This window comes from Geotrypetes seraphini, chromosome 1, assembly GCF_902459505.1.
Source record: "Geotrypetes seraphini chromosome 1, aGeoSer1.1, whole genome shotgun sequence".
Taxonomy (NCBI): Eukaryota; Metazoa; Chordata; class Amphibia; order Gymnophiona; family Dermophiidae; genus Geotrypetes; species Geotrypetes seraphini.
Genome location: NC_047084.1, coordinates 448,054,410 through 448,074,405, shown reverse-complemented (window position 1 = coordinate 448,074,405; position 19,996 = coordinate 448,054,410). Strand labels below are relative to the sequence as shown.

General features: G+C 41.5%; 1 protein-coding gene across 2 annotated transcripts; it reads left to right on the top strand.

The window, feature by feature from the left end:
- The first annotated feature begins 370 nt into the window (after nucleotides 1-370).
- LOC117348473 (perilipin-2-like) lies at nucleotides 371-19,507 on the top strand. 2 transcript variants are annotated; one of them, XM_033920681.1, is made up of 8 exons: nucleotides 371-480; nucleotides 1,934-1,971; nucleotides 2,054-2,249; nucleotides 5,522-5,604; nucleotides 6,189-6,474; nucleotides 14,414-14,589; nucleotides 16,172-16,285; nucleotides 18,592-19,507. In XM_033920681.1, exons 2-8 carry the CDS (start codon nucleotides 1,948-1,950, stop codon nucleotides 18,994-18,996), a joined length of 1,284 nt encoding a protein of 427 aa, XP_033776572.1. In that variant the 5' UTR covers nucleotides 371-480; nucleotides 1,934-1,947; the 3' UTR covers nucleotides 18,997-19,507. The 2 variants fall into 2 exon arrangements, with proteins under 2 accessions (XP_033776572.1, XP_033776564.1); XM_033920673.1 differs by having other exon boundaries at nucleotides 387-504.
- The last annotated feature ends 489 nt before the right edge of the window (nucleotides 19,508-19,996 follow it).

Sequence of the window (19,996 nt, the reverse complement as noted above, 5' to 3'; positions counted from 1 at the left end):
TGCATGAGTTCTATGTGCATGCACTGCTTTCAATGCATATTCATTGGGGAAATCCTGAAAACCCGACTGGATTGCGGCTCTCAAGGAGGGACTTTGAGATCCCTGTTCTAAGTGATTTGAAAGATTCTCTAAGGCCTTCTCATTAAAAAATAAAATAAAATTGGAAAGTCATGACTTCCATTAACAACAATCTGTTCTACTAGAACTAAGGCTACCAGGGCCACATGAAAGAATATATGTTCCCTAAAGAACAAACCAGGGAGAAAGGGAAGAGAGAGAGCCTGAAATAGAACAATCTAGCTCAGGATAAAAAGTATGGTGGGCAGGAATAGCCAAAAATACAAATTCTCAGGAAGATTCAGAGGGTGGAGCTATGCTGAATCTCAGGGCCCCACCCTTGTTTTTCCTAATAAAGGCTCTGAGCAGAGGTAGAGAAGGCATTTATTCTGATTACAGAGTAGGTTGGTGTTTTGGAAGAAGGTAACAAGTAGTGGTGAAATAAAGGTTTGTTGGGGGGTTTATGTAATTAGCCTTAACTATTTCTCAGTTACATAGTAAGAAGTTTGATTATTTTGTTTGTTTCCATGCTTATTTAGGGTTAGGCCATGGGATGATAATATGGGGTACTTGTTTAGTACCTGACTTGTCTGGTGTGTGTAATTTGGATGTAGCTTTTTGGGAAAGGGAACAAGAGTATAATAGTTGCTATACTAGGACAGGTGGAAATAGGATATTGGGCTTAATAGACCTTCAGACAGTAGCTAACACTGGTATCAAATACCTGCAAGATTCCAAAAGAGTGGAACCTACTTTATGCCAGAAACAAGCAGAAGATTTTCATATGCAGCTTAAGTTCATTTTAATAATGGCTAATGGACTTCTAAGAAACTATCCAAACCTTCTTCTTCTCTTCCCCCCCCACACTTTTTTTTTTTTAAACCCTGCTAAGGCTGAACAACACCTATCAGTTGGCTTAAGTGCTGAAACAGCCCAGTAATTCATTTTATATTTTGCAACTATATACTAGATATGGTATGTGGTAGATGACATTGACTTGTCTATAGGTTACTGACTTGAACAATTTTTAACATTTAACTTGTGTAGCATAGAGACCACTTCTCATCCTAACTTGCTCTCTTGCTTGAGAGGACCATCTTATTATGGGCATGCTGTCTGTCTACAGATAACACACTATAGCTATGGTTAGCTTAAAAGCCTGACCAGCTCACTGCTTATGATGAGAACTGGAATTGCTTACCTTTTCCTCCTTTAAAAATGCTTTTAAGATCTGCATTGCAGAATAAGTGTATGTTCAGCTTGTCCATTTACTTGTTTATGCATATACCATAAAGCAGAACCAATGAAAGAGGCAGTGAGTGGAACAGAGGCCAGACCTTACCACTGAATGCATAGGAATTGCTAGCTTGAATCCTTAAAACAAATGTAGGTCTATATCAGGGGTAGGCAATTCTGGTCCTCGAGAGCCTGAGCCAGGTCAGGTTTTCAGGATCTCCACCATGACTATGTATGAGATGGATTTGCATGCACTGCCTCCTTGAGATACAAATCTATCTCATGCATATTTATTGTGGATATCCTGAACCTGACCTGGCTCCGGCTCTCGAAGACCGGATTTGCCTACCCCTGGTCTATACAGCAAGTGATGTGAGAATATAATGGGGAAGGGGGGAATAACAAATTCTGCCTGTTACATCTTTCCATAGTCACAGGGCTCTATTCAATTAACCTATACAGTCACTGCAACCCTATTAAACTTTCCCTATCTCTCACTAATACTTTTCCACAGGCAACTGAAGCAAGGGGACTTTGTGCCCCCCTAATCATGCTAGAAACACATGTGCCTGCTTACAAGTATGAAAAAAAATTCATTTCTGTGAAAGGAAAATAAAGATATTTGTTTGTTACTTTGTAGGCTTTCTGAAGAAAATGGATCCAGAAGTAAATGAGACAGTACGTATAAAAATTGTATGAAATCATTCACTGATTTGCTTCTGCTGTAATTAATGTCCCTTGAAATTATGTTTTTTGACAGAATGTGATGGTGAGGGTGGCTAACCTGCCGCTGGTGAGCTCTACTTGTGATTTGGTGTCATCTGCATACTTTAGCACAAAAGAGAATCATCCTTACTTGAAGTCTGCCTGTGAGGTGGCAGAGAAGGGGGTGAGGAGCATCAGTGATGTAGTCCTCACCAGTGTAAAGCCAATTGTCCACAAACTGGAACCCGAGAGTAAGTTATAGCATTTATTTGCTTGAATAAGACTTGCATGCAAGAGTTCAGATCTTGACGTGCCTACTTAGACCCAAATTAGAGTCTTAAAATATGCTACGATATGAGCATTGTTAAGACAACTTCATTACATATTTTATGTTTGTTAAAATTTCTGACCGCACTTTGGTTTAGCAACGGCACAGTTTACAAATAGAGAAAAACACCGTTAAACATAGAAAATAAAAAAATAAAAAATAGTCTAAATAGTTGCCAAAGAGACCTCTACTCCCATTATTTCCAAGGACATGCTAGACCAAAGATCAGTCTTAACCATGGATCTGAATTTTACATAAAGCTCAGAGCAAATCGCAACTGGAAGAGAACTGACACTACCATGTAATACACATCTAAATTAAGGCTAGGCTGAACCTGTTTCAAGTATCTAGTCTAGTAGTGAAATGCCAATTTTAATGGTAAAAGTGTTTATAAATTCTTCAGAAGCAATTTCCTGACATGCAAAAAGAGATGGCATTCCACATGTAAATAAGAAGCTATTTGTCAGGCATTTCACTTGTAAATAAGAAGCTACTTGTCAGGGAATAGGCTTACTCCTGGGCTATACTACAGACATTCTCTTTGCTTTTGTAGCTATGCTAAATTGCCTAATCTCATTGAGGCCCTCTAAACAACTTGACCTTGTTCTTGTACATTGCCTCCTTTCCTTGCCCTTGAGGTGCTTTCCTAGGAAATGAGGGGGGAGGGGTGTCAACAGTATGAAAGTTTTTCACACACACTGATCTTTGGCTATCCTGAAAATTTGGCTAGGCAGTCCCCCCCTCCCCCCCAATGATTGGGTTGAGAGTCACTGCTTTAGATGAGTAGCCACACTCCTTGGCACTCAATTCTACTGATTTAACATAAAAGACCATGTCTTGTCTTGTCAAATCTAAAATGTAGGGATGTTCTTCTATGTAGTTCATAATGAACTGGTTACACCTGGTCACTGCAGCAACAACTTCTACAATCATGTTAGTTAATATTGGCTGTCTTGGATCACTTCTTAAAACAAGACTTAATGAGCTACAGGTGGAGCTTCACAGCACATTTGTTTACCTCACAGGATTAACCCCTGCAACCAGCAGTCTCTGTTTTGGGTTTGTCTAGGAGATGTGAAATGCAAAAGGTAGAGAGGTTATATGACTTAAACTGGCTGTGGCAGTGGGAGAATGTTGCTAGATTTATTGACCTAAATTGTAAATGCCCACTAACAGTGGGTTGAGTTGTCTTCATTTTTTTTGTTTTCTTTCAAGAATAGTCAAGATTGGGTCTTAGGATACATTACTATTAAAATGTTAGAACTGTGGCCCAATCCTTCTATTTTTATTCTTTACTGCTTTAATGATCATGTTATGACATCCTGCATTCTATTTTAAAATGTGCAATGGATTTTTATAAACTTCTTTATACTACAAAAGCCAACTTCCATTTGCTGCATGGCATCTGTCTCCTAGAGTTGCATTGTGTGGGAAAAGGCATGCACCCTGCTCTTAGCTTCTGCTAATTTTCAGCTGCTCCAGGCAAAATTCTGAGATCAGTTGACCCATTTGTGCAACTGACTGGGAGCATCAGAGAATCTGGACCTGCTGCCATCCTGTCAGCATTGCTCTTTCATAGTTGAGCACTGGCTAAAACTGCTCCCAGACCCCAGCACAACTGTGTGGCTTGGCTTTGCTTATTTGACACTGTCTGTGATGGGCAACCTGCTGCCCTATTACTGCCACTGTGAAGCCCAAAATTAGGCTAGTTAAGCCCTACTGCTAACATAACATAAGAATAACCTTACTGGGTCAGACCAATGGTCCAAGCCCAGTAGCACCTTCTCATGGTGGCCAATCCAGATCCTTAGTACCTGGCCAAAACCCAAGGAGTAGCAACATGTCACTATTTGCCCTAGATCAGTAGCATGGATTCCCCATGTCTTTCTCAATAACACACTAAGGACTTTTCCTCCAGGAAATTGTCCAAACATTCTTAAAACCAGCTATGCTATCTGCTCTTATCACAACATCTGGCAATGCATTCCAGAGCTTAACTATTTTCTGAATGAAAACATTTCCTCCTATTGGTTTTAAAAAGCTTCCCTGTAACTTTGAGTGTCCCCCTAGTCTTTGTAATTTTTGATGGAGTGAAAACTCAATTCACTTGTACCCAATCTACACCATTCAGGATTTTGTAGACTTCAATCATATCTCCCCTCAGCCGTTTTATTTTCCAAGCTGAAGAGCCCTAACCTTTTTAGTGTTTCTTCCATATGAGAGGTCATCCTTTCATCTTGGTTGCTCTTTGAACATTTTCTAGTGCTGCTATATCTATCATGAACTTAAAAGGGTAAACATGAATCGGGATCTGCAGCAAGCTTGCACTAGGGTTACTGTGATCACAGGTATGTCACACACTCTAATTTTTCACTTAGCCTTAAAGGCATTCTTCTTAGCTTGCTTGGTGGCTAGTGTTCTATCATGCAAAAATTAGTTACTATATGGGGTCTTCTGCTTCTTAGTACACTGGGGATTCTGCAGAGGCCACCTTTATGGTCCCTGGGAGGATAAGCTAAAGTTATGGTCAGATTAGATTGCAGAAAGCTCTAGGCATGGCTACAGCCCAGGATTCACTGCTGTGCCTATGAAAGGTCACTTGAACACAGTCAGAGGCGTGAAGAAAGTACAAGAGGTTTATTTACAGCATGCCACACTCTTGTGCAGTGAGCAGCCTGCTTACAAGGAGTGCCAGAAACAGGAAATGCATGGACTTATGTCCTTTTCACAAACTAATATATGCAAAATCTACAACTTCTCATTTGTTACTTCTATAACTTTTCTACAATTATTATTGGTCCTAAGCCAGCACTTGTGATAGGTTCAGTGGTACAACTTATAGTCCTATAGGAAGCTAGTTCATTTACCTGCTTATCTAAGCCTTGCAGTTCTAAATGTTACATGTTAAGGAGGGCAGGGTACATCATGGCTCAAATTTATTTATTTAGCTTACAATGTGGTAAGGCAGGAACATACATTTCAAGCAGATGTCAGCAGATTGTACACTGTTTCTAGCTATGTAGGCCAGAGCAGTATTTCAAACAGTTAACCATTTCATGACCCTACACCTAGACAAGTTGATGTAATTGAACCCTGGTTCTAATTGAGTTTGCAGTGTAAACAGGGAGAAGAAAGCCTTAAACAAAAGGAGTACCAGTCTATCTTTATGTACACGTGTCTATTTCCCTTTTATAGTTGCTCTTGCCAATAATTTTGCCTGCATTGGACTGGACAAGATTGAAGAGACGCTGCCCATCCTTTGTCAACCAACTGATAAAGTAAAGTAACTTCATTTCTTTGTGTTACTATAAACTTAAAGTGTAGGACATGAGCTCATACAACTTAGCAGCTCGTAGCCCTGGCACAGTCCGGATTGTTGTAACTAGTAAACGTAAACCTAGTTTTTACCACTCTGTACAACTGGCGACCTGATCAATTTGCCGTTAAACGGTGTACCTACCATGCATGAACACTTAGGTTGATCCTTACCAAATTTTAAAATGAAGCACAGAAGGGGGTCACTAAATGGTGGGTTCCACAGTGTGGAGCAATAGAACTTCAACACTATGAACCTTTGCCTTTTAGTGGGACTCCCATTATTCTTATGTGATCCTAGTTATTTCTCTAGAAATGCTAATAGTTGTCGGCAGAATTAAAGGGAAGCCATTGGCATGGAGGGTTGGGGGAGGGGTAACAGGTTTTCTTGAGCTTAATAGATATTCTAAGCCAGCAGGGTGGGCCATGTTGCTTCATTGGCCCTTTTAGGTTTCTATGATTCTAGGGTATTGAGATTGAGTAGCCTACAAACCGCAATACTAATGTGACAATTGTACCAAAGTCTTAATTTTACTTCCCTGTATAGATTGTTGCTAATGCTGCTGATATGGTGGTTATTGCAAAAGAAGCTGTGGCTGGGACTGTGATAAGTGCTAAGGACTCTGTTGCCCATACAATCACTGACGTGGTGGAGAAGACCAAGGGAGCTGTGCAGGGGAGCGTAGAGATGACCAAGGCAGTTATGAGTGACGGCATGAGTACTGTTCTGGGAAGCCATGTAGTGCAGATGGTGAGCACTGGAGTAGATGCAGCCCTGATCAAGTCTGAGGCTCTTGTGGATCAGTATCTCCCACTTCCTGAAGAGGAAGCAGGTAAGGAGACAAAGCAACTGTTGTGACCTATTGCAAGAAAGCTTAAATAACTTGGATGTCCTTCTGAATTTCTAAATGTCTTGCTTTAATATGATCGCTCTACAGTTAAATATGAAGAGGCTATTATGATTCTCTTTTCACGAGTTCAATTTATATTGATGCCACCTGTTGGCACATCTTAGCAGTTTACAATAAAATCTTGACTCATTTACAGTCTCTAGAGTAGGAATAACTACAAAATCATACTCTTTCAGAGCGTTAGTGACAACAGTGATGTGAATGAAGTATTAACTATCAAAAGCATGTGTGCAGTCTTTTGAATAATTGAGAGAATGAATGGTTAATCATAAATGAGATCTGGGGGAGGGGATTCTATAAAGAGGGACTAGCCACATTAACTTTAACACTAAACTAGGCTGCAAATACTGTACTTGTCATGATGACTTGTACCTGTTTTAATCTGTCGGATGCAAATTTTAAAGTACTGTATAATGTGGCTGGAGTTTTTCTCAGGTGGTGTGGGGTCACAGAACGCCTTGATGGCTTCTTGTGCCCTGGGCAAGGGAGAGCTCCTTTAAAACATCTTTCTGGGGGATGTTTATCTGGGCTGTACCAATCAACTTTCAGGCCTCAGTTTTATTGTCCAGTCTCTGAATAAAGTCAACTCTTACATATTAAAGTTAAAACCAATGTGGCTTAATCTACAGAGCTAGTCTTTCAATGACCTGCTTCTGTTCTACAGGTACAAAAGGTTAGAATAAATAAAACATCCTTATCCCCACTCCCAAGTCCTATAAGATTTTGCAGGGAACAGGCTATCTGTGGTTCTTTATATCCTGACCTAGGCAACTTGGCCTAGCAAACCACTGTGGGGCCTTTGGCTGCCCAACAGGGTAAATTGGCTTACAGGATTCCTCTCCTGTTTAGGCATGTCTCGTCCTAGCACCACCTTTCTAAAGGGTTCAGGTATGATTTCTGGCTGTCTCATTAAAATGGAGAAAAGGAAAGCCCATAACCCAGCTTACAAAACACATTCACCTCTGTACATAATGCAGTATGTACTGTATACCAGCATACAGATCCCAGTGAGGACTGATAACCAGTTTTCCCATTAGGCTGCTATCTACATACAGGCAGCTTAACTATCTTGTAAAATCATAGTGCAGGCAAAACAAAGGGGACGGGAGGAAAAATGATGCCAAGATACTGCTGAATGTCAGTGTGGGGCTAAAGCTTCTCAGAAGCCCTCTGCAGTGTTAAAATTGATCTTTCAAAGGTAAGGGGGGATAGAGGAATAGAACAGGAAACTGCTTCAGGGAGCGTTTTTCTATTCCATTACTACTTTGGCACTTTAGCTTATATTGTGATCCCAATCTGGGACAGATGGGGAAATTCTTTTTGCCTCAGTATTGCATTCAAATGGTTCTATTTCATATCTAATGTTAAGTTTTTTTGTATCTACTTTTCTGTAACTGCATTGAACCGAAAAGCATTTTGCGGTATATAAATAGTCTTATGTTCTCCAGGAAGGGAGACGGAACCGGGTAGAAGTATTCTAAGTAGATACTTGACCCACTACTTCTCATTCAACTACTTTTGAACATGAAGTTGTTGCACATTCATCTGCAGGCACACATGGTCCTGTCAGCTGGCAGAGGCCCATGTGAACCCAGGAGACTAGTGGCATTAGTATTGACTGGAAATTGACATCTAAATGGACTTGTGCAGTCAGGAAGAAGCAGGTCCATGTTGCTACATGGGTAGGAGGCAGGCTGTATCACTGAGGCGCTAATAGCATTGGCGATGAATGTTGATGGGAGAAGAGAAAGCAGAAGCAACTGTGCACCAGGGAGGGAGTTCAAAGCCTGTTCTCCCCATTCCTTTTATCAGGCAGACTATAAATATAAGGAGGAGTTTTAGAGTTAAGAGTACAAAGAGCAATCAAGAGCATGTACAGTAAGAGGCTAGATCTAAAGACTCAACTCCAGAGGTTGAAGTCAAAAGGAAAGAGCAGAAGGACTTGGCCTACCTCAGGGGTGTTGAGCTCAGTCACATAAGGGGCTGAAATCTAAAACATAGGCTAAGTTGTAGGACAAATTTTTATTAAAATACTTGGGGTGGGGGTTCTTTTTAATAAGGTACGCTAAATGCATCTTAATAAAAGGACCCCATAGAAGTATAGTATTACAACCGATCTAACCCCACGCCGGCTCTGATGTAAACAAATTTTTTTTTTCCTTTTAGGTCCTAGTTCATGCTATCTTAACACCAGCTCTGGCAGGATACACATTTCAAATCTGACATTGTATTGTCTGGTCATTATTCAAATCATGTTGGTCCTAGGATCTATTTTTCTTCAGATAACTCACTTGCCAGGGTCTCCTTCCCATTTGTTGTTTTCTTCTTTCTCATGTTAACCATCCATCTTCCATCTTTGTCCTCCCTTATCGTTTCCCTTCCCTCCCCTGGAGGTCTGGTATCTTTCTTCTTTTTCATCTCCATCTCCGCAGCTGCAGTGATGGACCCCCATCCCCAGATCCACCATATGTCCTTTTCTCAACTAACCTTTCATCCAACATTTCTCCCTTTCTTTTCCCAACTACCCTCCTATCCAGTATCTCTAACCCCCTCCACACCATCCCTTGTGTCCAACTTCTCTCCCTTTTCTGTTCCTTCCCTCCAATCCCATTGTCCACCATCTCTCTCCCTCTCCTCTGTTTTAGACCCATTATTTCTTCCCTCCACCCAGTCCGGCATATGCACATCTGTTTGGACCCCTCCTTCCTTCCATCCATGTACTTCTACACCAAGACCTGCTGCCCCCCCTCCCCAAAGGCCTCTATCTTATTTCTAACACACCTGCAGAGGATCGCCGGTGCTGTAGCGATCCTAAGCAGGCTGCTGTCTACCTCTGCCGCAGTCCCATATGTCAGAGGGGCAGGACTGTGGCAGAGGGAACATTTTTGCAGAGGTTGACAGCAGCCTGCTTAGCATCGCTACAGCACTGGCAATCCTTTGCAGGCTGTTTGAAGGTGAGACCAGGATAGAGGGAGAGAAGGACAGAGGGCCACATCACGGGCCAAATCTAATTATCTTGTGGGCCAAATTTGGCCCACAGGCCTGAGTTCAACACCCCTGGCCTACAGTAAGTTGGAGAATGGGAAAGAGGTTAGTCCATTCCTGGTTACTCCAGCAGAAATTCTTTAGAATGCAATGTCAAACCTATTAACTTTTTGCTTTTGATACCAAAGTATACTTTTTTTGTTGTTGCACAATTCCCTCAGGAGTAAATGGTGCAGAAAATAACTTTAGAAGGGCATAATCAAAAGATACATCAAAGTCTGATTTAGACATAAGGCACTAGTTGCCCAAAGCTGGCAGCAGCAAAATGTCCACCCTCAAGTGTGCCCAAACCTTTTTGGTTTTTAACATCTACTTAATCGTCCAGACCACTACTACATTTATCTTTATACCACAATATCAAACAAAATTTTCCCACGCCAAAACACCTAGAACCAGACCTTTTGGACATGGAGGTGGGGGTAGCATTGTGATGGACTGGCCACCCAGACACAGGCAACAGAGCAGTGGGACGCCTAACAGGACATTGCTGTGAACTTCACAAAAAGGGTTCTACATAAACATCTCACCAGAACTCCCTTATAGGTTATGGTGAGCCCCATAACACACTATACCTACCTTTTGTCTACAACCCAAGTAGCCCTTTTGGCTGCAGGTGCCACCTATATGGCACAGTAGGGTTTTCCACATTTTCCACCATGAATGTAGTGGTTAGAGTGGCTTATGGGCCTGGGTTCTCCTCTCTGGTTCACTAGCCCACCCCCCAGACTAAAGACACCTCTGTGCAGCTCTACTAGGCTTTCCTTTGCCAGGTGCTGATGTTCTGGAGGCAGGTATGTATTTTGAACTTCGTGGGAGTGCAATGAGGGGCATGTGTGTAGTTTTTTTAATTTTTTTTTATTTTAAACCACTGCAGGGACAAAGTAATCTGGTCACTTTGGATACCTTTTTGGGCACTTATACTTGTCATTACATCGTCTAAGTAACAATGTTTCATCTAGGCAGTCTTGTTAAAAATTCAGTTATTTGCTGCAGGACAACCAAGTAAGTCAGCCCACACCCTGCCCTAACCACTCCTCCAAAAATGCCCCTTTCAGCTCTGGGCACCAGGATTCAGAGACCTAAAATGTCCTGGAGTCATCCAAAAAGCTGACTGGGGCCAGTTTATAGACATATTTAGGTTTCGATTATGAGCCCCTTACTCTGTGACTTGCTTGCAACTTGCAGCTATCTTAATTACACATGACAAATTCCAGCTACTCATGGAAAGGGGAAGCTAGTACTGCATGAAGATGTGGATTAAGTTACTAAAACAACTTAATGCTATATTCAGGTTTTTGGCTTTCCTTTACTTGCCTACCTTAAATTCTTCCAGCCTCACACACAGCTAAAGCTCATTGGAACAGTTATACTACCTGCAACAGCATCACCCTCCTCCCTGCTACGCCTGTGCACACAACTGCACATGCAAACAGGCTAAAAAGACCAAGCCATGCTCTGCATACTTTCCCCACTTGTTTAAATTTCACTCTTTCTTCATACTTGCTCACTGTCTCTTGATCTCCCCCCAACCTATGTACCAGAATGAATCTGGCTGCATACCTTGTTAATTTGCACTTGGTAGCCCCTTACAATTGCTCTTCTCCATATTTCCCAATCATGTTGTGGTGTTCCCATGGCAATTGAGCAGTTGTAAAGCAACCCTGGTATCCATGAAAATGGATGTAGCGGGCATCTTGGGACTAGGAATGCATCCCAGTGGTGTAGTAGAAGTGGGGGGGCGGGGGGTGCAGTCCACCCCAGACAGTCTTCCTCGGGGCACTGGCACCCCTTTTCTCCACCCACATTCCCTTTCCATACCTTAACTTCAGCACAAGCAGTCATGAATTTGCTGCTCATATCTGCTTTGATGCTCTGACATCACATCCAGGACCCATACCTAGGAAGTGACAGAGTGCCAAAGCAGGTATGAGCAGCAAGTTTGACTAAAGGTTCAGGGGAGGGCAGGAGAGGGGTTACACAACCCCAGGTGCTGTTCATCCCCATTACACCACTGGTGCAGTCTCCATTCAGCTTTTTTTTTCCTAAACTTAGAGCTTGTGTAATAAAGCAGAGCTTCACTCTACAATGCCTAGTACATCCTTGCTGGCTTGCCTACCATGTTGTAGTAAAATGGCACCAACTCTAGAGAAACATTGAAAAGGTCCATCAGCAGAGCCACCAGAACTTCCCTAAGTTCCTTCAACACCCTCGGATGTACACCATCCAGCTCTATTCTTTGTCTACACCTTTATTTTAGCTAGCTCCTCACAAACGCAACCCTCTGAAAATCAATCCAGGTTACCAGTCCTCCATCCCTATTCGCGTTGTCTTCTGTGGTCCTGCTCCTGGTGCTTCAGCTGTGAAGAGAAATATTTTTGTTAAGCAATTCAGTATTTTCTTTATCAGCTTCTACATATTTCTCCCCTTCACCTTTTGAGTCTCAATGCCACTTTTTGCACTTAATAAGTCTTGTCTCCCTGTTCTATCTTTCTTCCATTTGCATCTTTGCATTCCTGATTATACAACCAACCTCTTACTTTTCTGGATATTTGTCAGTCTTCCTCTTTCTGTGATCTTTTGTAGTTTATGAAAGTTAATCTTGTGCCTTACCTTCTCAGCTACTACTTTTGAGAACCAAAGCAGCCTTTTCCTCTTACTACTTACTTGCCTCACACAAAAAGGTTTGTTGCCCTTACAATTACTCCTCCTTTCAGTTTTTCCCACTGCATTTCCACTCCTTCCAGATGACAATTCCTTGATGTAATCCCCCATCTGAACAAAGTGACTTTAAAAAAATGTCTAGAACCTTTGCTTTTGAATAGCCTTCTCTAACATCTTGTATTAAACCATACCATGCCAGATCACCCACTTAACATCAAACACTTTCCCTGTTTGTAAGCATTAAGTCAGTATGACCCCATCCCACGTAGATTCCATTACCAACTGCTAGAACATTTCTCCTTGTAGAGAATCCAGGATCTCCCCACTTCTAGGAGACCCTGCAATAGGGATCCAGCATATTAAAACCTATTAATAAAAACTTCCCTTTTTTGGATGGACTCTGAATGTCTACTATTAAATTTCTGTCCACTTCTGTCTAAAGGAGGCCTGTATATCGCACCAATGTAAATATATTCACCATTCCCTCTTTCCAAATTGATCCACAGCACCTCTTCCTTGCCCTGCAGATCTTGCAATTGTGTAGTTTTAATATGATTAATATAACACTAATCCTCCCCTCCTTTTCTTCCTACCCTGTCTCTCTCCTGAACAAATTATAGCCCAGTATAACTACATCCCAGTCATGGGTCTCCATGATCACCACTATATCAACACATCTTCCATCATGGCTTCTAGATCCAGAATCTTGGTTTCCCATGCTTCAAGCATTAGTATATTGTATACTGCTTTCAGGCATTGTCCCCTTTTCCCATCCATGTAGAGGTATTCAGTGGGGGCTTTAATCACCCTGCCCCATCACTTCTAGTTTAAAGCCTTCTTCAGTAGATTAGCCAGCCTGCTGCCAAAGACACATCTTCCCTTTTGATAGATGGCACACCATCCCTGCTCTTTCCTTTCCCTGTTGTAGAAAGACGCATGGTAGCCTTACCCTGGTCCACCCCCACACAAACCTAATCTCTTTCTCAAGCATGGGGCTGCATATGGAGGGCCTCCAAGCATGTATGTATTTGTGTGATGTCATCACGTTGAATGCGCAGACATGGCCCTGAGCTCAGGACCTTCCAAAACCCAGACAAACTGACAGGTTTTGGAAATCTGTCAAGACACCCAGATGGTCTTCTAAAATAGGACATGTCCAGGTTTTTCCTGGATATCTGGTAACCCTATCTGTTGGAGGGGGGGTTCCCTTGGGTAGCCCTAGGGTAGCCCTAGCTATGCAACTCTTAACACTTAAACTTTTTAGCCTAATGCTTACTACATAATTTTATTTCTTGTATACCACCAAACCAGTAAAAGGTTCTAGGTGGTTCACAGCAAGATAACATCCAGCTGATTTACAATACTCCCTAGAGATTTAGATTCCGGTTCACTAACCTAGCCACAGGCCCAGTTCTATTAAGGTGTGCTTTATAAACTTGTAGTCTAAAAGCCATTTTCAATTTCACACTTGATTTGTGATCTCTTTGCCCCCATTAATCCCCCTTTCCCTAAAACAAGGTCAACTACTTTTGTAGTTCTTCACTTTCATCCCATGCCTGTTTGCCTAGGTAAGTCTTGTGCCTCGTTTCATTTTTGTGTTTGGTTTGTCACCTGTTAAATTTTATGTAAAACCACTTTGAATCCAGATAAGGTGGAATATCAAATTTTTAAGAAACTTGGAATACAGTATTTCTAAACGAGCCTAAATCTGAAGAGGGTTTGATTGCATTAACTGGAGATGGGGGGGGAGGAGATGTTCATCCAGCCCTCACTTTGCCATCACCATCAATGTTTGACAAGAATGGCTATCTGCTGCCCCATGTCTTGACTGCTAGTTTAAGCATGTTGGTATCGGTTTAACAGCTGTCAAGGCCTAGGGCAGAGGATGTATTCCAGCATAGTAACAGCTCTTACTATGTGTGGGATGGACTTCAATATGCTACTGCTGGACAGGGCAACAGCCTTCAGCTAGTTCCTTGATATCTAGGGCTAACAAGTCCATCAAACTCAGCAAGAAAGATAGTTGTCTGTACCACAAGCAGGACCCCTGGTCTCCTGTAACAACTTAATGGCCTCCCCTTTCATAGTTGCAGATTTTTATGCCTTGGAAGAGGTAAATTGCATCTTAAGCTATTTTTTTTTTTTCTCCTTTTAGCCAAAGAAGCTACTAAAGCAGAAGTATTCGAAACTCAGAAGCCAATTTATATCAGGTTGGGGTCCCTGTCTTCCAAGGTTCGCAGACATGCTTATGAACAGGCCTTGACCAGGGTCAAAGATGCTAAACAAAAGAGCCAGGAAGCCATCTCCAAGCTCCACCACACCTTTGATCTGGTAAGGCTATTTTAAGCTGGGCTTCAGTATGTTGTAATGTAATGTAATTTATTTCTTATATACCGCTACATCCGTTAGGTTCTAAGCGGTTTACAGAAAATATACATTAAGATTAGAAATAAGAAAGGTACTTGAAAAATTCCCTTACTGTCCCGAAGGCTCACAATCTAACTAAAGTACCTGGAGGGTAATAGAGAAGTGAAAAGTAGAGTTAGAGGAAAAATAAAAATAAAATAAACATTTTAACAAGACAGCATTGATCTAAATACTTTGGAAGGTAGAAGAGAGGAGAGAAAGGAATAGAAGCGTGATGAAGTGTGTTAAGGCCCGATTATGGCTGTACACACTGTCATTTGACAAGCAGATGCATCTGGGGACAATATCTAAGAGAAAACAGACACCTATTGTCTCTCAAACATGTCCACTTTATTGAATGTTCTATACCTCAATTTATATCATCTTACATGGGTAAGGGTCGTCAGCATATGACGTAAATGCAAACCATATCAGATCACATGCAACTTTAAAAGAAATAACAAAATCCTTTACTTATCTAAAGCCAAAGTCTAAAGGTGCTTTGGCTAACAAAGCCTTATCTAAATTTTCATACAAATACAGCTAAGAAAACAATTAGATTCACTTTACTACAGAATAAGAAAACACATCTCTCAAATATACAATGGCCTTGTAGTATATCAGCAGGAGAAGGCAAACAATCTGGATTTACAACTTCAAACACAACTTAAGGAAAACTACATAATAGAATAGCCTTATAATATTTGGCAAGAGAAGGCAAACAATATCTGGATTAAACATAGCATAAGGACACACATCTTTTCAAACATTAGATGTCCTTGCATTATTACAGAGAAGGAAAAACAAACAGGGCCTGGGTTTCTTACTGCTCCAAAACACATTCTATGGAAAACTACAAGACGTGTCCCTTCAAAGTGGAGCAAGTAAGTTTAGGAGGAGCGATTGACGTTTCCAGAAAGGGCTTCTTCAGAGAAGAGACTTGGCAGACAGTCCCAGGATGCCTATGTCTCCTCCCCTGCGATGTTCTCCCATCCATGCATTCCCTCCCAGACACACTGCCCGTGCCCCAGCCCCTCAAAGGAGGCTGCCCCAGATGAGGCCCACGGTGAATGCAGGATTCTCTCCTCTGCAGGAAAGCCGCCCGGAGCAGACAGTCGATCTTCTTAGCGGATTGCAGGGGGGGAAGAGTTCACACTCTTGGTAGTATCGGGTCTGTGTGCTCTCGGTGGTTGTGGCTGGTCTCGTTGCTAGTACTGTTCCAGATCATGGCTTCTAGATAGCTTTCATCATGCCTTTTAGGCACATCAGCAATCTGTCACCAAATAGGCTGTGTGGTTTGTTTGTTTTTTTTTATCCCAGCACTAGTACAAGAGAAGCCAGATTAACCTGCCTATGTAGGAGGTAGAGCAGCAGGGTCTAGGCTCATAAGAGGGCATTACATACCGACTTCTTTTCCTTCTGAAATAAGACCTCATTTAGTAATGCCAATGAATTATTGCTACAAAATTCATTTCAAAATGTTTTTATATAACATGATCTGTTTCAGATGACATATGCCAACCAAAAACTTCATGATGCTCAGGAGAGGCTATACCAGTCCTGGATCTCATGGAAGACAAACATAGGACAGCAGGATGCAGAGGAAGCTGTCAGCACAGAGGTAGAGCATCTAGATGGCCAATGTTCACAACCCTTTAACAGAATCTAAGGGCCTTCTTTGCAAAAGTATAAAGTTAAAATAGAAGCTACTACATATTCATTCCACATGGCGAGGACTGCTCCTTAGTTATAACTATTTAACTGCTGCCATAGATAACATGGAACAGTTTGATTCCAGCTTAATAGGTAGCAGTAACTAAATAACAGAACTGTGGTACTTAATCCCCTGTGTCACTGCATTTCTTGTGTGGTAAGATGTTGGACATGCCCCAATGCAGAGGCTTTACAGTTTGCTTTTTTTTATTGGCTGTACAATAACATCAAAGGTTTCACTACTTGGTGAACGCCTAAAACATCAACATGGCAGATCCATCCTTGAAGTATCCTGATTATGCTAATTAAAAATTTTTGGCCAGTTTTTGAGCTTGTGATCCTGTAGTTTCATACAGTATGAAAGTTGATAAAATTTTGGCATGCTATGGAGTCTTTAGATGGTAGTTGGTTTTCCTTATACCATTGTATACAATTTTTCACACCTCTACAAAGACTATTTTGGTCTGGCACTGCACCCCCCCCTCGCCAAACATGGCCCCTCAGTGGCCACAGTGCTTAATGCTAGACACATCCAGGTCTCTGGCAGTACACAACTGTGCCAGTGGGCAAACTGGTTGTGCTTGATATGGAATGGTAGTTATAATGGCAAAAGTCTGCAAGTAGGCTGTATGGACTAACTTCTATTTGTTTAGCCTATGGAATGGTGTCCCCTTTTTTGAGGAGAGGGCACAGAACATCCACTTATCTTCCGACACTTTCAGACTTATGCCATCGTTGTGGGTTAATGACACTTCCATGCTTATGGTAATCTTATTTGATATACTGCCTTTCCTCTATGGATATCAAAGCAGTTTACAATGCATTGAATAGTAAGCAGGTACACTCAGTCCTAGTGGGCTCACCATAAATCTAACTATGGTACCTGGGGCCAATGGAGGGTTAAGTGGCTTGCTCAGTCGTAAGGAGCATTGCTGGGATTGAGCCCACAATGGCAAATACTGCCCTAATTACATGACTGTTTAGAATCTTGGCCAGGGATAACATTCATACTTGAATGAAGCCCAAGTGGCCATGGGGCTCATAACTTTAAAATTGACCCACCTAAGTCAGCACTCTGATGTCCTAATAGACAAGACGTTCAAGTGCCGATAATCAAGCCAACTTTCTGGACATGCTGCAGGACTTATGCAGCTGTGTGCCCAGAGCTGAAAGGGATGTACTTGGACGAGTGGTCAGGGTAGGATGTGGGCTGACTTAAAGACATCCTGCAGGGATAATCAAATGGGCGTGGGTTGGGTTTTTTTTTTTTTAAACTAGTCATCCTGGACAAAACTTGAATGTGAGTTAGACTAAGTAAAAACAGGAATAAGTGTTGCAAAGGTATCGAATGACCAGATAAATCACTATAGAGACTAAAGACCCCCTTGTACTCCTACAAAGATCAGAATAAGAGTACATACCTGTCTCAAACATCAGCACCTGGTTTAGGAAAGCCTAATACAGCTGCCATAAAGAGGAGTAGCAAGTTCCATAAGCCACTCTAACACATCATTTTATGGTGGAACATGAGGTCACCAAAACCCTTCCCTACTGCTTAAGTGCCACCTGCAGCTGTAAGGGCTATTGGCATTGTAGACAGGGGGTTCTGGTGATTGGAACCCTTTATGTGATCACAGCAATGCCCTGCTGCTCTGTCTGGGTGGCCAGTCCATTACAAAGATTGGCCCCTCCCAACATCCAAATTGTCTTGTTCTGGGTGTTTGGGATTTGTATGACATTTTGGTCAATGTATAAAAATGTCCTGGTCTGGGTGACCCCAATGATCTGGACATCCAGATAGACAATTTTAGAGAGAAAAATAAAATTCTAGACATATGGGGGTTTGCCTTTCAAAAATGGCATTTTCCCCACTGCCAGCTTTGGGCATTTAGTGCCATACATCCAAGTCATACTTAGATATATATTTTGATTATGCACCTCAGTGTTCCTGGGTATCTGTAATAAGACTTGCACACAATGGATATGGTAGTATCCATGTAGATCTTGTATATTTTCAGGATATCCTTAAAGCCTGAACTTCTGCATCATTTACTCATTCCCTTGTCCTTTAATAGGTCATATTTTTCCCTCTTCAGTAACTTACCATTTGTTAAGATTTAAAAAAAAAATGTGTAGCCATTACTGTCATTAAAATTAAACTACTAGTTCTGGTACTGATCATATGATTCTAAAAATAAGCTCTGTCTTTTTTAGGATATTACATCACATGTCTTAGTTATTGCCCAAGATCTGTCTTGGCAGCTTAAGACCAACTGTCTTGCACTAGTAGCCAACATTCAAGGCTTGCCTCAGAGCATCCAAAACCAAGCATACTATGTTAGCTGCATGGCTCGAAATATCTACCAGAACTTCCACTCTGCTACCTCCTTCAGAGATGTGTCTGATCAACTCCTCACTACCAGCAAAGAACAGCTAAAGAAAATGAAGGACTACTTGGATGAGGTTATGGCATATCTTGCCAATAATACATCACTCAACTGGTTGGTAGATCCTGTGTACCCACAACTAAAGAATGAAGGTGAACAGGAACAAGCTCACCAGCAAGAGTACAAACATAGCACCAGCAGAAATGTAGATATAGACTTGTCCACCTGTTAGGTAAAAATACTTTAGCCCTGTCCATGTTTGTTCTGCTAGTCTCTTGTCCAAAAGACCTGCCTAGATGGTTGCTGGGAACTACAGTATGCTGTGGCTGATCTTGTACACAGTTCAGAGAACACATCTCAGTGGCTAACAAACCACAGCATACCATGGTTCCTCTTTAGATCTCATCACTAGATATACCTGGTGCTCTCAAAGGGGAAAAAACAGTAATTGGGCATGTAACATAGCTAAACTCAATCTAAATATAGAAATGACCTTTATCTAAAACTAGTGTAGAAAACTTTTTTAAATCACTCCTGCATACTGGCACTTTTTACACACCTTCATGTTGGACTGAGCCTAATGTAACATTCACATTTTGTTGACTTCACAGATGACTCACTTGTAAGGGGGATTTTTAGAAGACTTTCTAGAGCAGATTGGCCAATTTGTCTTTGAAATACAGCAGACCATGCATGAAAAATTTTTGTAGTTAGAATTAATATCAATAAAATGTTTATCATAACTTGTTTTATCTTGAAGTTCTTTAATAGTGTAACATCCAGATTTGTTGCTTCTGGAACACTGTCTTAGTCTTGGCCAATTTATTGGAACAAGGTCACTCTAAATATTAGGACATCTTTCTTAAGACAAGCACATAATTTTATATTGGACCTAACATTTTAGGTCCATGGGCAAGCAACTTTACAGTTAACTCTACAACAGGGGCACTCATGTGAAACTTACCATGGTTGTGGTGGGCTGTCTAATGGTCAGACACATGATTTGAAATAGTGCATGCACACCTCCAGTCTTAAGATCATTTAATGTGACAACCAACTTAAAGGAATAAAATGCCATCAGTGGGCATATTTCACAATATGTGACACATTAAGGACAATTAATTTCACTGTCGGGTATTCATTCATGTTCTAGCTCATTGATGCAGGCATTGGGTTCTAACTCCAGACCTGCAGTGGATACTGGGGACACACCAGGACCAAGTAGGTTTCTG